The sequence below is a fragment of the Neoarius graeffei genome, chromosome 5 (genome assembly GCF_027579695.1).
Source record: "Neoarius graeffei isolate fNeoGra1 chromosome 5, fNeoGra1.pri, whole genome shotgun sequence".
Taxonomy (NCBI): Eukaryota; Metazoa; Chordata; class Actinopteri; order Siluriformes; family Ariidae; genus Neoarius; species Neoarius graeffei.
The window spans coordinates 56032399-56048747 of NC_083573.1; the positions used below are offsets into that span (position 1 = coordinate 56032399).

Sequence of the window (16349 nt, forward strand, 5' to 3'; positions counted from 1 at the left end):
GGTGTAGTGGTTAGCGCTGCCGCCTCACAGCGAGAAGGTCCAGGTTCAAGCCCCGTGGCCGGCGAGGGCCTTAGTTTCTGTGTGGAGTTTGCATGTTCTCCCCGTGTCCGCGTGGGTTTCCTCCGGGTGCTCCGGTTTCCCCCACAGTCCAAAGACATGCAGGTTAGGTTAACTGGTGACTCTAAATTGACCGTAGGTGTGAATGTGAGTGTGAATGGTTGTCTGTGTCTATGTGTCAGCCCTGTGATGACCTGGCGACTTGTCCGGGGTGTACCCCGCCTTTCGCCCGTAGTCAGCTGGGATAGGCTCCAGCTTGCCTGCGACCCTGTAGAACAGGATAAAGCAGCTAGAGATAATGAGATGAGATGTAATACAAGCATACAAAAGTCCCTGTATCTGATTCAGGATGCTGTTGTATGATATCCAAGCAGGAGAGGATTTAAGTGGAACTGATGAATCGGCTTCAGCTGCATGGACAAAAAAAAAAAGTCACTGAAGTATTCATTTTAGGTCTTCTTCACTGTTCCTCTGTATTATTAGCATACAGTATGTAATATAAGTGGGCTGCACGGCGGTGTAGTGGTTAGCGCTGTTGCCTCACAGCAAGAAGGTCCGGGTTCGAGCCCCGTGGCCGGCGAGGGCCTTTCTGTGCGGAGTTCGCATGTTCTCCCCGTGTCCGCGTGGGTTTCCTCCGGGTGCTCTGGTTTCCCCCACAGTCCAAAGACATGCAGGTTAGGTTAACTGGTGACTCTAAATTGACCGTAGGTGTGAGTGTGAATGGTTGTCTGTGTCTATGTGTCAGCCCTGTGATGACCTGGCGACTTGTCCAGGGTGTACCCCGCCTTTTGCCCGTAGTCAGCTGGGATAGGCTCCAGCTTGCCTGTGACCCTGTAGAACAGGATAAAGCGGCTAGAGATAATGAGATGACATAAAGACATTTTTTTAAATTATCACTTCATTTCACAAAAGTGACCTGAAAAGACTTGTTTACACAATCAAAAATATTCCAAAAGAATCATTCCTGTTCCTCTTAAAAACTAAACAATAATTTAAAAAAAACTGGCTTAATCCCTTTAAAAAAAATAAATAATAGTTGTGTTCCTCTTAAAAACTAAACAATAATAAAAAAAAACCCACTGGATTAATCCCTTAAAAAATTAAAAAAAAAAAAAATAGTTGTATGTGTTAGTTTGGAGTGCTAACAAATCCAGCTCAGTCTACAGAGCATACTACAGTTAAACACAGGAGAGTCTGTTTCAACCATTTATGTAGTTTCCTGAAAAACACAGGACTGATGAATAGAATTTAGTTTTTTTTTGTTGTTGTTTTTTTCCTCTTTATTTTGTTGTAAACTCCTGATTCACCCTCCAGTCCAGATGGTGGCGGTAATGCTCCATATAAGCTGGCTGCCAACCGCCATTAAACCAGAAGAAGAAGTTTGGAGCGCTCTCCTCCACCACTGAGCGCCGCTGTGTGTTTCCACCCGACATAGTTTCCGGAAGTGACGCACGGTGATGCCAGGATTGCTGCGCAGTGTTCGTAGCAAACGTTAGAGCGCAGGACAACATCAGGTGCCGATTAAAAAAAAAAAGAAGAGAAAAGAAGCACTATTTCTTTTATACATACTGCAGGGAGGAGTTACAATCGACACGAAAACACAAGGAGCCGTAAGTAAAAGTCAGTGTTGTTGTGTGGCCGCGGTCGGGCGCTTGGTGCGGGGCCTGCTGCGGGGTTTGTGTGTGCGGGAGGCGGATGCGGTGTAGATGGGCTGGGATGTGCTCTGCTCTGAGTGGGAGAACCTGGTGGCCCAATCCGGGGATGCGGGAGGATGAAGCAGCAGCGCAGTGCACTGCCATCCGGGGCCTACTGCCTCCCTCAGCCCGCGGTCCTGCGCTCTCTCGCCTCCTTTATCCCTGATGGAGTGGGTGAGCGGCCAGGCGCACTGCTGCACTTACAGCCTGCTGGAAAAACAACAGTCCCGCCTTGCTTCCGTGTGTGTTACAGATTAATCGCACTCGAACCTTTCTTATATTCAGGAAGAGGCGGCCAGCCAGCTAACCTGAAATGGACCTGGGGTTCTTCTACAATGTATTGAAGACACTGCTGATAGACCTGCTATTGGGAATAAAACACTACCTGAACCTGTCATTAAAAAAAAATCCTCAGGAGAGTAATTATACAACACTAGAGAGGTGTATTAGCAAAGCTCCAGTCTTTAGGATAGTTACATAGAGTCTATGATGTACAGGACCATGTCTATGATAGACATGGTCCTGTAGTGCTGTAGATCATCATCACACACAATCTACACTGTACACAAGACAGGCTCTCTGTTGTTACTAAAGTGTTCAGGACAATACTAATTAGATTTGCTGATTGAAGAGCACCATGTCAGTTTATCTGAAAATAAATGTAAATTGTAGTCTTTAGAATTTACTTGTCATTGCACAAGTACAGCGAATTTTGGTTTGCTGTATCCTAGTAGTATCAAAAAGTTCTGAAATACAGAAAAGTTGCAGGAAAAATATATTGCTGTGTGTGTAGACATTAAACTGTAGATTTGCAAAGGAAAAAAAAAGCCCTGTTTCTCTTTACCTGCTTAAAGGGGCCGACTCAGCTCTTCCCAGAATCCAGCAAAACCTCAGCAAATTCATTGTTGGTGATCCCGTCGAAATCCATCTTATACTTTTTCTGTGTGTACATGTCATACAAGGAAATTTTTTGAATAGAACTTGCCTGATATTTTCTTTCCTGGCCGAAGCCAGTTCCGGTCCATTACAACGAAAAAACTATATATAAAGACAATGGATCAGTCTAAGTAATTTAAAATATAACCACTTTGACATAGTACCTTTGGTTCGCATTACATTTATGATCTATGTTGCCAGATTGTTGCAAATTGTTTTTCTAACAGTGGAATGTTGATGGATGTGAAAATAGCAGCTTGCTACTTGGTGCAGAGGCTTTTGGGAAGGGGGAGCCGGTCTCGTTTAATGCGCAATTTGAAATTGTGAACTAAAAAAACAAGTAATGGAAACATGAATTTTAGAAGAAAAAAAACCCCTCTCTCTAATATTGCAAAAAAGGTTTTCCATCCATTATCTGTAGCCGCTTATCCTGTACTACAGGGTCACAGGCAAGCTGGAGCCTATCCCAGCTGACTACGGGCGAGAGGCGGGGTACACCCTGGACAAGTCACCAGGTCATCACAGGGCTGACACAGAGATAAACAACATTCACATTCACACCTATGGTCAATTTAGAGCCACCAATTAACCTAACCTGCATGTCTTTGGACTGTGGGGGAAATCAGAGGAAACCCACGCGGACACGGGGAGAACATGCAAACTCCACACAGAAAGGCCCTCACTGGCCACTGGGCTCAAACCCAGGACCTTCTTGCTGTGAGGTGACAGTGCTAACCACTACACCACTGTGCCGCGAAAAAGGTTTTATGAGGTGGTTTTTCAGAGAAGTTGACAAATGGAAACAGGTTTTCACATGACAGGAAAAGCAAAAGGAAATGCTACTTTTCTGGAAAAAAGAGCGTTCTGTAAGAGCTGTCATGAGAGGAGAAAACCCAGCTTTAATCAAGAACATCACTCAATGGAAACCCAGACAATTCGCAACTGTGTTTTGTTGAATTTTTAAAATATTGCTTCTGTTTTGCGCAAAACTGCAACGGGAAACCCGGCTAATGATACAGCAGCTTATTCGAGGTCTTCATGGATAGCTGAAAGTGCAATATTGCAGTACAATAAATAAATAGTAATAACAACACTGTGAGATGGTGACTGAGTTTATATTTCAATTTACAGCATTTAGCAGAAACCATTTTTCAAAGCAACTTTAAGAAGTGCTTTTTTTTAGCCACCATCAACCATTTACAAAAACCTTTTTTTTTTTTTTTTACAATAAATCGGGGTCTGAACACCATTCAGTTGAAACCCTGTTAGAGGGAAGTTGCAAGTTAAAAAGAAGACACAAATGTCAAGGGATTTTGTTTAATGAGGTCCAACATGCCACCTGCCATACAGTACGTTGTTGTTTGTGTTGTATTGCAGGATCAAGGATGAAGACAGTATGTATATGATGTGCTACTAGAGTAATTATTGGGTAATAATAGACTGGTCTGTAGGGCAGTGGTTAAGTTCACATATCGCAGTGACCGATTCTTAATTCTCCATTACTCATCTAATCTGTTTTATTGTTCACTACCTTGTAATTGTTTTCACAGGAGCCAAACGATCAACACCATGAACCCTGTCTACAGCCCTGCACCAACAGGGGTTCCTTATGCCAACCCGAAAGGAATAGGATACCCAGGTGAGCACCGAAGAAATCTTGTTCATTATTGGTTTTCTCTTCTCAACTAAATGGTTTGCAAAGTCCGCATGGTTGGACATGTTCTTAATATTTAGTATGTATTACCACTCTCTCTTTTGTTATGTCTTGTAGCTGGATTTCCAGTTGGATATGCAACGGCTGCCCCTGCATACTCCCCCAGTGTGTATTCTGGAGCAAACCCAGCGTTTCCCACAGGTAAGGGAAACTCGCACCGCATAGAAAGTGTTTTAACGTAAATGTATTAGTATCATTGTAAAAGAGAGCCTTGTGTAAAGGGCATATCATCTCTCATAATCATTTTGGCTTTAAGCAGATTTAGGAAAAAAAAAAAAAAGAATCCCCACACTTCCATAATTGTCTGTTTACACTGACACGGCACCAGTAATTTCAGTCAAAAGCACCTGTTGCAAAGACAAACGTTTTGGTCCATTGATGGTTTGTTAGCAGTTGATTTTGTTATTTCAGCTTTTTACTTGCTGCACACATTGGTCACTTTTGAAGTGTCCAAAAAGAGCAGCTTTATTTGCCTCAAACACAGGCACCAGCACTCCAATCACTGCTTTGCTCTGTTTCTCTTCCCTTGATGATTTGACCTGTTTTCATGGATCTTGGAGTTCTGTAACCTGCTGAACCTTTTATTGGCTCACTATTGCAACATTTGCATAAGCTAAATTGGGGCGCGTATGTTAATAATGAATTAGTCAGCAGGAGCTTGTGTCCATGCAGCTGAAGCCGATTCATCAGTTCCACTTAAATCCTCTCCTGCTTGGATATCATACAGCAGCATCCTGAATCAGATACAGGGACTTTTGTATACTTGTATTACATCTCATCTCATTATCTCTAGCTGCTTTATCCTGTTCTACAGGGTCGCAGGCAAGCTGGAGCCTATCCCAGCTGACTACGGGTGAAAGGCGGGGTACACCCTGGACAAGTCGCCAGGTCATCACAGGGCTGACACGTAGACACAGACAACCATTCACACTCACATTCACACCTACGCTCAATTTAGAGTCACCAGTTAACCTAACCTGCATGTCTTTGGACTGTGGGGGAAACCGGAGCACCCGGAGGAAACCCACGCGGACACGGGGAGAACATGCAAACTCCGCACAGAAAGGCCCTCGCCGGCCCCGGGGCTCGAACCCAGGACCTTCTTGCTGTGAGGCGACAGTGCTAACCACTACACCGCCGTGCGGCCCACTTATATTACATACTGCATGCTAATAATACAGAGGAACAGTGAAGAAGACCTAAAATGAATACTTCGGTGACTTTTTTTCTTTTCTGTGGCCTTCAGTAAAATATTGTGTTTTTAACCTTTCTTTTACCACCTTCTAGGTTATGCCCAAGGGACACCCTTCAAAATGTCCTGCTCTCCAACAACAGGTGCTGTACCCCCCTACTCCTCCTCCCCTAACCCATACCCTGCTGCTGTGTACCCCGTGAGGAGCTCTTATCCGCAGCAGAATCCTTATGCTCAGGTGAGAGGCTAAAGCAATTCACACATATATATGTTATATTTCAGTGTACGCATATTCTTTAAGATATATAATCTCCACAGCAGCAAGGCACTTATTACACACAGCCCCTGTACGCTGCACCGCCTCATGTTATTCATCACACTACAGTGGTACAGCCCAATGGTATGCCAGCAGCTATATATGCTCCCCCCATCCCTCCTCCACGCCCTAATGGAGTCGCCATGGGAATGGTAGCAGGCACTACTATGGCAATGTCAGCGGGTAAGTGAACATATTGTTGTTTAGAGCTGGGCAATGTGACACAATATCGATATAATGGTAAATTATTTCACACAACACTGTTCACAGGTATTGTCAGTATTCTTACAACAGTTGCAAACAGAATTTGTAGAATGTAGAAATTTCTCTAGTTTTTTCCCCTCGATGAATTACTTTTGGTAAATTAAAAAAAAATCTGATGTCTTTGTTTCGTTCAAAATGATTTGCACATCCAAAAATGCAGCAAAACCTTCCCATACTGATCAGTAACAACTAACTCAGCTGACGGAAGCACTACAAGCATGCCCCCTGTCATGGTGGCATAGTTACCACTGCTGTGGGGTCACGTGATGGTGCAAAGCCTCTATACGTGTCTTTATTCCATCGAAAAAGTGTCCATGTATGTATAATATATAATAAGAATAATATAAGTTGATTGAACTTCAGCTCTCCATCAGATAAAGCAAAAACTGTTTCAGAACATCTGAATTTTGAGCTCATTATAATGTTACTAAACAATGCTTCAATCTGCACATCAATTAAAAGCCATGCACAGGTTTTAAAGTACATTTCCATCTTCAGTGTTTTTTAAGATGTTAAAGATGAAAATAATAAGTGAGAAAAAATAAATCTCTGTATCTTATTATACAATATGGTGGTGCAGTGGTTAGCACTGTCGCCTCACAGCAAAAAGGTCCAGGGTCCAACCCTGGATTCTGACTGGGGCCTGTGTGGAATTTGCATGTTCTCCTTGTGCCTGCGTGGGTTTCCTCCCACAGTACAAAGACATGCCGACTACAACAACTGGCTACTCTAAGGTGGGGTTTACATTAGACCGTATCAGCGGATCATCACATTAACGTTTTTAAAACGATTAACATGCACACAGCAACACCAATACACGATTCGCCTGCACACAGCAACACCAATACACGATTCGCCTGCACACAGCAACGCCAATACACGGATACGCTCGGCTCCGCAGACATCCTGCGCTCCAAATCACTCCGTCCTGAACAGCGAGTGCCCTCTGGAGGGTGCGCACTCCGGCCCTGCGCAGCTCACAGAGCGCGCGAGTGAAGTGCACGAGCAGTAATTCGGGACTGAGCCGCTGTGTGTGAGATCTCAGTGCATGTCGGGCATGCGCGTCACTTACCACTTGCAAGTGGAAGGATGGCAAGCCTAAAGACAATCATAAGTACACAATGGGCAGTATTTGCATCAGTATTTGCAGTATTTTCATACTTTTATACTCTTTAATGAAAGGTGATACAAGGCGGAAGTCCGCGCCGTTTTTCAGCAGTCGCGTCACATGACCAACGCCAGCGAATCAGGAAGGTGGATGTCAGTGACGTTGTCCAATGACGACGCCAGCTAGAGCTCAGCACAGCGTATCCGCGTATTCTCAATGTTTACACAGCACCGGACCAGACACGATCTGGATTGAATACGTGGACGCTGGCGGATTCCCGTTTCCCGGCGTTTCCAGGCGTTTTAATGTAAACGGACAGTGCATCCGCGAAGAAAACGAGACAGATACGGTCTAATGTAAACTTGGCCTAAATTGCCCATAGGTGTGAATGGTTGTTCGTTCCCATGATAGCTGTGATAGATTGGTGACCTGCCCAGGGTTTACCCCGTCTCTCAAGCAGCTGGGATTGGCTCCAGCTTCCCTCATGGCCCTAACAAATAAGTGGAATTGAGGGATGGATATACAATATTTTTCTTCCTGGGAACCATGTCCCTGGACACCCCCTACAGTGTCCAAGCAAGGTCCACCCACCAGAATCTCACAAAATCCTGTGGGAAACACTGCAGTAAATCACAAAGGCTCCTCAAATGTACTTTCCTGTATTTTTAAAGTGTTTCTGTACAAAGGATGTTAACCTGCTGCTTTATTTTTCTCCAGCGTGTTGTGAATGCCTCCAGTGTGTTAGCTACCAGACAAATTATAATGAATAAAGAAGTGTTTTACTGATCATGTAAAATCTTTTAAACAAGTATTAGACATTCAGTAACAAGTCAGTGTAGGCTGAATAGAAATGAACAAGTTAACACAACTGGCTTCTCCCTGATAATCAGGTGTTTGGATGCTGTTGTGTTATTTAGGAGTTTAATAATTTATTAATTTTCACAAATATTAGGTGCTGCATTCTGAGCTGCTTTATTTCAGAACTGCATCGCTTTCCAGTTTTTCTAGGGGAAACCCTGTGTATGTATGTTATATAGAAGTTATTCCACAAACTCGTCGTACATGAGCTTATAGCCGATGAGGTGTGTAGCACCAAGTTGGCTATAAGCCATGTACGATGAGATTGAGTGGAATAACTTTTATTATATCCACATAAATTGAATTTTGAGAGAGAATTTATTTTTTTGCAAATTCAATAAATAAACACTTTATACAAAACATCAGACAAAATCATTTCTACTTAGAATGTAAACGGTCTGGCGAAATGACAGTAGGAATTTGTGAAAAAAATGCTAGAATAGTAATTCTTGGGGAAAAAAAAAATATATATATTAGGGCTGTAACAATATGTAAATCGAAATCGCGATACGCAGAGCCACGATCCATGTCGCGATACAAGAAGGCAGAATCGCGGTACACCCTTTCAAACTTCTCCTCAGCCCAAAAACAGAGGCGCTTCCAAACTTCAATTTATGAATACTTTACTTTTTATTTAAATTACATTTTAAACTTACTTAAATTACTTTTATTTTTTTTATATCTATTAGTAAGTCGTTTTTTCGCCAACCTGCGACAATCTTCTGCGAGTCACGCAACGTCCACACTCACCACTGGCAGAGCATTCATTTCTTTTAAGCGGTCGCCATTCTGGTTGCGACGCGGGGAGCGAATCTGTAAACAAGCAGCTCATTGGCTGGCTAGGTGTGCCACAAGCCAATCACAATCACTTGACCGGAAAGGCATGCAGTGTTGCCAGATTGGGCGGGTTTTTGAACATATTTTGGGGTGGAAAACATTAGCAATATCTGGCAACACTGAAGGCATGTCTGCTTGGGCGGAAGCCTTCTGCAGCAGTTACATTTTGACACGCGAGCAATGTTTCACTATAAAAATTCCGTAATTTCCATCTGTTTTCCGCGATCACAGAAAATCAATGGCCCTATGAGAGTGAGACAGTGAGAGAGCCACCCCCCCAAAAAAAATCTTAACGGATTTACACGATTTGGAAAAATGACTTTTTCAGAACCGAAAAAACCAGAGCTTCCGGCTCAACAGTGTTATTTTGAGAAATAAAACAATCTTTGGATATACGTTTGTTCATTTTTGCATACATATTACTCATTCTCTGCAGTGGTCTGAATTATTTGTTATTAAATAGTTAATGTAAGTAAGTAAATGTTAATAAGTCAAATTTACTACTTTAAAAAAACATTTTTAAAAAAATCGTGGGTGTATCGAATCGTGGGTCAAAAATCGCGATTCGAATCGTGAGTTGGGTGTATCGTTACAGCCTCTATATATATATATATATATATATATATATATATATATATATATATATATAAAATATATGTTCCTATCATCAAATACTTTTATTCCATATGTTTTGCTCTTTTTTTGGGGGGGGAATATATCTATTTATTTATTATTTCATCCTTGGTTGGTTCAGCAACACGCTCTGCCATTTTGTTTTTCTCTACTCACGGTATATGAGCTGCTATCCTAGTAGTAGAGTAGCCAGTCAAAGCACACGATTGCTCATATCCAGTGAATGTGGATAGAATATTGTGTGTGTGATTTATTTATTTATTTTTGCTGCGTGTGTGTGGTGTGTAATTTTTGCATCTTTCCACAGGGACTTTATTAACGACTCATTCCCCAACTCCAGTAGCTCCCCACCCCGTCACAGTGCCCACATATCGAGCCCCTGGCACACCTACCTACAGCTATGTGCCCCCTCAGTGGTGAACAGATAGCACTGTGAGTACAAAACCATATCTCGTTTCCCCCTGCTTTCCACATGAATGTAGAAAATGAAGCATTTTATCTCTAACAGTCTCTGTATCATCCCCAGGTTAGAAGATGATAGATATGCATTTGCACAGTCCAGTATTTTACAGCTACAGTTGGGGCTGATGCCACATGTGTTCCCAGCCAGTCGTTCTTCCTTCTAAGCATAATGTGAATCTGAATCCCGTTGGACGAAGAAAGAAAATTTTGGAGCGGGAATGAGAACCTTTCCGTTTCCGATCACATTTGTTAGCATTACTCATTCTCCAGCATATCTCACATCAGAAGACTAGTTCTTCATGCAGACTTGTGTTTTGTGGACTGTCTTGCAGTTTTTATAACATTTAACTCTTGAAGTGGTTAAAAAAAAAGAGAAGGGAAATGGAATTAGTTCGTATTTGGAATCCATATTGAAGTGAGTGCATGTGCGTATTGAAAATAATAATGCTAGCTGAATCTACCTGCCATGATTGATGCAGAACCATCAAAGGGTTAGAAGAAGCAACATCCAAAGGGTTAGGGTGAATGCAGCAACTTCACATCTCTAATGCAGTGTCTTTTATTGTTATTACATAGAAAATATAAATTATGTTTTCCATTAAAAAAAAATACAGCAACAGTGTTGTAAAAATTCTTATATTGCTTTGGTTTTAACATGGGTTTTAATTTTTGTAAGTGTGACATGTCTGTATCTGGGTAACACACATTACTCTTCTGCCACTTTGTATGGGAAATTTTTATTTTTTTTTATTATAATTTTTGTGCCTCAAACACAGATTTCCATTTCTGTGATGATGGTTTATCATTCCTCATGCTCTTGCTACAGAAGATTATTGCACATCTTTGCCTGTGTGGCATCAGATTGGTTGGCTGAGCTGCCAAACATACCAGTGTATTGGTGCTGAGAGCATGCCTACTTATTTCTGTGCTTTTAGGGTTTGCATTTGCTAAGGAATTGACAGAAGGAGTGATGGTGGAATCACTGCTTATCTAGCACATTTTCAGGTGTAGTAAAATGAATTTATGTGGTCAGTTTATAACCCAAACATATTTGATAACACTACTGAGGACATAAGTTATTGGAGCCATTTGGTTAAGGAACCCCAAAACACTTGCATTGCTTGTTACCTCAAGGTTGCACCATTACTGACTGAATTTCATTGTCTTTTTACTTATTCATATTGCCTATGTCGCCTTGGTTAAAGAATGTTTTGTAATGTTTGTGTTTTTGTTTTGTACTTTCAAGAAAGACCAAAAATAAATACAATAATGAACATTGCCATTGTCTTGAGTGCTAAGAGTTAAAAAGCCAAATTTGGGGAAGGGGGGAGACCCCTACACCAGACCATAAGAGCAGGTCAGCAGCAGCAACATAAAGAATGGTGGTTGAGGTCATGTGTTCTAGCAAAATTTGGCTAAACCAATATTGACCAGCATTCTATTCTATATTCTGTTTTTCAGCAAAAAAGCATAGGCCCCTGAGCAAGTGGAGCATCTACACCAGCGTTTCTCAACCTTTTTTCAGTCACGGCACCCTTCAGAAGTATGCAAATTCTCAAGGCACCCCCATATAAAATATACGCAGTCAGGCTGACCATACGCTGAACCCGGCAGTGACGTTGTGACATGGGAAAGGGGGCCGTGAGACAAATTTTGATGATGCATGAGGCGGCGATGATCTGCATTAGTATAACTATTGTTTTTTGGAATTTTAATTCATTTTATTTATTTCAATGTTAGAATATATAATTTTTTTGACGGCACCCCTACCGCAGCCAGACGGCACCCCAGTTGAGAAAGGCTGATCTACACCACCACTTTTATCAGAAGAGTGAATTTCTAAAAATAATCATTTAAGGCACAAACTACCACTAACCAGTCTCACTGTAATAATAACATTGCCAATAAAATATTTTTATGGCTGTTCTACTGGAAATTATATTTTATCTTTAAAGCCTAGATATAAACTGGCTTTCAAACAAAAGCAGAAAAATACACAATGCTGACTGGTGAATCCTTTTTCAAACATCAGTTTAGGGAATAACTTCACAAAGCATGCACTGTAAAAGACTGGAGTTAATTTACAGCAGGATTTCAACAGTATTAACCTAGTTTATGAATACAGCAATTTACTGTTAATACAAAAGACGATCTGTTAAATCACACTCCATTGACCATTTTTTTTTTAATAGAACTAAAATGTATTCCTAAAAAACAGCACTTTACTGATAATTACCTGTCTAAAGTTCTTCCCGCACCATATGGTGCATTAGGCAGTGCCAATCTCCATTTCTGTAGCCTTCAGCCTCTCGCCTATATTATATAGCTAGGGTTCCAGTGGGGGGCTAGTCCTCTGGTAACCACGAGAGTTTGACTCCCCACTCATATCTGTATTGCAGCGTGCCTTGCCAGACAGCAGTCAGTACCATTTTTATGATGGTCTTTGGTATGACCCGACCACAAGTAGAACTCGCAATTTCCCAGCCAAGAGGCAGACACACTAATCACTAGGCCAATTCACGGTTACCTGTCTAAAGTATCTTAATCATGCAATTATTTATTATTATTATTATTATTATTTTTTTTTTAAAGAGCAAAGCTGAACTGCATGTGTGAAGCTGGACCTGTTTTCTTCATCCATTCCCAACCATCTTACTAATGAAGTGATGGGTAGCAATTTTATTTAATCCATAAGTTATGTCAAATTCTATCCGTGATGTTTCCAGTTTGTTTTATCATTAAATATGTGCACGTCAACCTGTGAAGGGTTTAGCAGCTAATGTTAGCTGGAATTTCATAGACTATTGATCAGACAACACAGGGAGCTCATTTTAATTTCTACATGGCTATGTTCACTTGTGGACATGTATGAATTTATGAAGCATAATCGTCCTTTGACAGCCTATGAATATTTCATCAGCTTAAGTAATATAAAAGACTTCAGTGGACGCTGGTTAGTGGTGGTAATTCAGCAGTGCAGATTGAAAACTTAAGGCAAGTTTATTTTCAAGATAATAATTGAATCAGAATTGAAGTGCTGAAGATTTGCTTGGCTGTAACTTACTACTACTTTAAATCTGTGCAAGTGTCTTTTTCCCCAAAAAAGTTGTATAAAATAGATTGGCATGAGTCTGCTTGATGACATATTGATAGTGCAGTCAAGGCCATAATACAGAACCTGTGGGTGTATGAACTATTGAGTGTTTTGTGCATCCTTTCAATCAGATGGTTCAGTTGTATTTAGGTTGATGTTTGACATGTTTCTCTGACATTACAGATGCACCAGGCACTGAAGCACGTCAGGTGAACTGGTGAATGAATCTGCTGTGTTTCAGTGACGGGTTACTGTTTATTGAACCAGAACAGTCAAGTTTGCTTGGCTTGTAACAATGTTTTCTTGTCAGAACATTTGCAACTTTATTTTAAAATAAAAAGTAAAGTGCAATAAGATGTTGTGGATTTTTTTTTCCTCTCACACTAACTTCTAAGCAACTGAAGGCCTCTCACACTGACTAATGTTAATGTTCATGAGTCCACCATCAGGAGAACACTGAACAGCAATGGTGTGCATGGCAGGGTTGCAAGGAGAAAGCCACTGCTCTCCAAAAAGAACATTGCTGCTCATCTGCAGTTTGCTAAAGATCACATGGACAAGCCAGAAGGCTATTGGAAAAATGTTTTGTGGACGGATGAGACTAAAATAGAACTTTTTGGTTTAAATGAGAAGCGTTATGTTTGGAGAAAGGAAAGTACTGCATTCCAGCATAAGAACCTTATCCCATCTGTGAAACATGGTGATGGTAGTATCATGGTTTGGGCCTGTTTTGCTGCATCTGGGCCAGGACGGCTTGCCATCATTGATGGAACAATGAATTCTGAATTATACCAGCAAATTCTAAAGGAAAATGTCAGGACATCTGTCCATGAACTGAATCTCAAGAGAAGGTGGGTCATGCAGCAAGACAACGATCCTAAGCACACAAGTCGTTCTACCAAAGAATGGTTAAAGAAGAATAAAGTTAACGTTTTGGAATGGCCAAGTCAAAGTCCTGACCTTAATCCAATCAAAATGTTGTGGAAGGACCTGAAGCGAGTAGTTCATGTGAGGAAACCCACCAACATCCCAGAGTTGAAGCTGTTCTGTATGGAGGAATGGGCTAAAATTCCTCCAAGCCGGTGTGCAGGACTGATTAACAGTTACCGGAAATGTTTAGTTGCAGTTATCACTGCACAAGGGGGTCACACCAGATACTGAAAGCAAAGGTTCACATACTTTTGCCACTCACAGATATGTAATATTGGATCATTTTCCTCAATAAATAAATGACCAAGTATAATATTTTTGTCTCATTTGTTTAACTGGGTTCTCTTTATCTACTTTTAGGACTTGTGTGAAAATCTGATGATGTTTTATGTCATATTTATATACACAGTATATATATATATATATATATATATATATATATACACACACACACACACACAGTGGGGCAAAAAAGTATTTAGTCAGTCACCAATTGTGCAAGTTCTCCCATTTAAAAAGATGAGAGAGGCCTGTAATTTTCATCATAAGTATACCTCAACTATGAGAGACAAAATGAGAAAAAAAAATCCAGAAAATCACATTGTCTGATTTTTAAAGAATTTATTTGCAAATTATGGTGGAAAATAAGTATTTGGTCAATAACAAAAGTTCATCTCAATACTTTGTTATATACCCTTTGTTGGCAATGACAGAGGTCAAACGTTTTCTGTAAGTCTTCACAAGGTTTTCACACACTGTTGATGGTATTTTGGCCCATTCCTCCATGCAGATCTCCTCTAGAGCAGTGATGTTTTGGGGCTGTCGCTGGGCAACACGGACTTTCAACTCCCTCCAAAGATTTTCTATGGGGTTGAGATCTGGAGACTGGCTAGGCCACTCCAGGACCTTGAAATGCTTCTTACAAAGCCACTCCTTCGTTGCCCGGGCGGTGTGTTTGGGATCATTGTCATGCTGAAAGACCCAGCCATGTTTCATCTTCAACGCCCTTGCTGATGGAAGGTTTTCACTCAAAATCTCACGATACATGGCCCCATTCGTTCTTTCCTTTACACGGATCAGTCGTCCTGGTCCCTTTGCAGAAAAACAGCCCCAAAGCATGATGTTTCCACCCCCATGCTTCACAGTAGGTATGGTGTTCTTTGGATGCAACTCAGCATTCTTTCTCCTCCAAACACGACAAGTTGAGTTTTTACCAAAAAGTTCTATTTTGGTTTCATCTGACCATATGACATTCTCCCAATCCTCTTCTGGATCATCCAAATGCTCTCTAGCAAACTTCAGATGGGCCTGGACATGTACTGGCTTAAGCGGGGGACACATCTGGCACTGCAGGATTTGAGTCCCTGGCGGCGTAGTGTGTTACTGATGGTAGCCTTTGTTACTTTGGTCCCAGCTCTCTGCAGGTTATTCACTAGGTCCCCCGTGTGGTTCTGGGATTTTTGCTCACCGTTCTTGTGATCATTTTGACCCCACAGGGTGAGATCTTGCATGGAGCCCCAGATCGAGGGAGATTATCAGTGGTCTTGTATGTCTTCCATTTTCTAATAATTGCTCCCACAGTTGATTTCTTCACACCAAGCTGCTTACCTATTGCAGATTCAGTCTTCCCAGCCTGGTGCAGGTCTACAATTTTGTTTCTGGTGTCCTTTGACAGCTCTTTGGTCTTGGCCATAGTGGAGTTTGGAGTGTGACTGTTTGAGGTTGTGGACAGGTGTCTTTTATACTGATAACGAGTTCAAATAGGTGCCATTAATACAGGTAACGAGTGGAGGACAGAGGAGCCTCTTAAAGAAGTTGTTACAGGTCTGTGAGAGCCAGAAATCTTGCTTGTTTGTAGGTGACCAAATACTTATTGTACCGAGGAATTTACCAGTTAATTCATTAAAAATCCTACAATGTGATTTCCTGGATTCTTTCCCCCATTCTGTCTCTCATAGTTGAAGTGTACCTATAATGAAAATTACAGGCCTCTCTCATCTTTTTAAGTGGGAGAACTTGCACAATTGGTGGCTGACTAAATACTTTTTTGCCCCACTGTGTGTGTATATATATATATATATATATATCCATGTCATCCTCAAGCTCGGGTCCTCTACCAGAGGCCTGGGAGTTTGAGGGTTCTGCGCAGTATCTTCGATGTTCCTAGTACTGTGCTCTTCTGGACTGAGGCTTCAGATGTTGTTCCTGGGATTTGCTGGAGCCACTCTCCCAGTTTGGGGGTTACTGCCCCAAG

General features: G+C 41.5%; 1 protein-coding gene across 3 annotated transcripts; it reads left to right on the top strand.

Moving 5' to 3' along the window:
* The first annotated feature begins 1496 nt into the window (after positions 1–1496).
* fam168b (family with sequence similarity 168 member B) lies at positions 1497–13519 on the top strand. Of its 3 annotated transcripts, XR_009654746.1 has the most exons (8): positions 1497–1667; positions 4238–4326; positions 4459–4542; positions 5689–5831; positions 5912–6092; positions 9917–10041; positions 10136–11428; positions 11533–13519. XR_009654746.1 is itself a non-coding variant. In XM_060922117.1 (7 exons), the coding sequence occupies exons 2-6, from the start codon at positions 4257–4259 to the stop codon at positions 10027–10029; spliced, it is 591 nt and encodes a 196-aa protein (XP_060778100.1). In that variant the 5' UTR covers positions 1497–1667; positions 4238–4256; the 3' UTR covers positions 10030–10041; positions 11533–13519. The 3 variants fall into 3 exon arrangements, 2 of the variants coding, with proteins under 2 accessions (XP_060778100.1, XP_060778101.1); XM_060922117.1 differs by lacking the exon at positions 10136–11428; XM_060922118.1 differs by lacking the exon at positions 10136–11428 and having other exon boundaries at positions 5915–6092.
* Positions 13520–16349: the final 2830 nt, after the last annotated feature.

Excerpts from the sequence above, each read along its gene's own strand:
- fam168b (XM_060922117.1), top strand. The coding sequence starts at position 4,257 with ATGAACCCTGTCTACAGCCCTGCACCAACAGGGGTTCCTTATGCCAAC. Across the intron at positions 4,543-5,688 it reads AAACCCAGCGTTTCCCACAG|GTTATGCCCAAGGGACACCC; the intron begins GTAAGGGAAACT and ends ACCACCTTCTAG. Across the intron at positions 5,832-5,911 it reads AGCAGAATCCTTATGCTCAG|CAGCAAGGCACTTATTACAC; the intron begins GTGAGAGGCTAA and ends TAATCTCCACAG.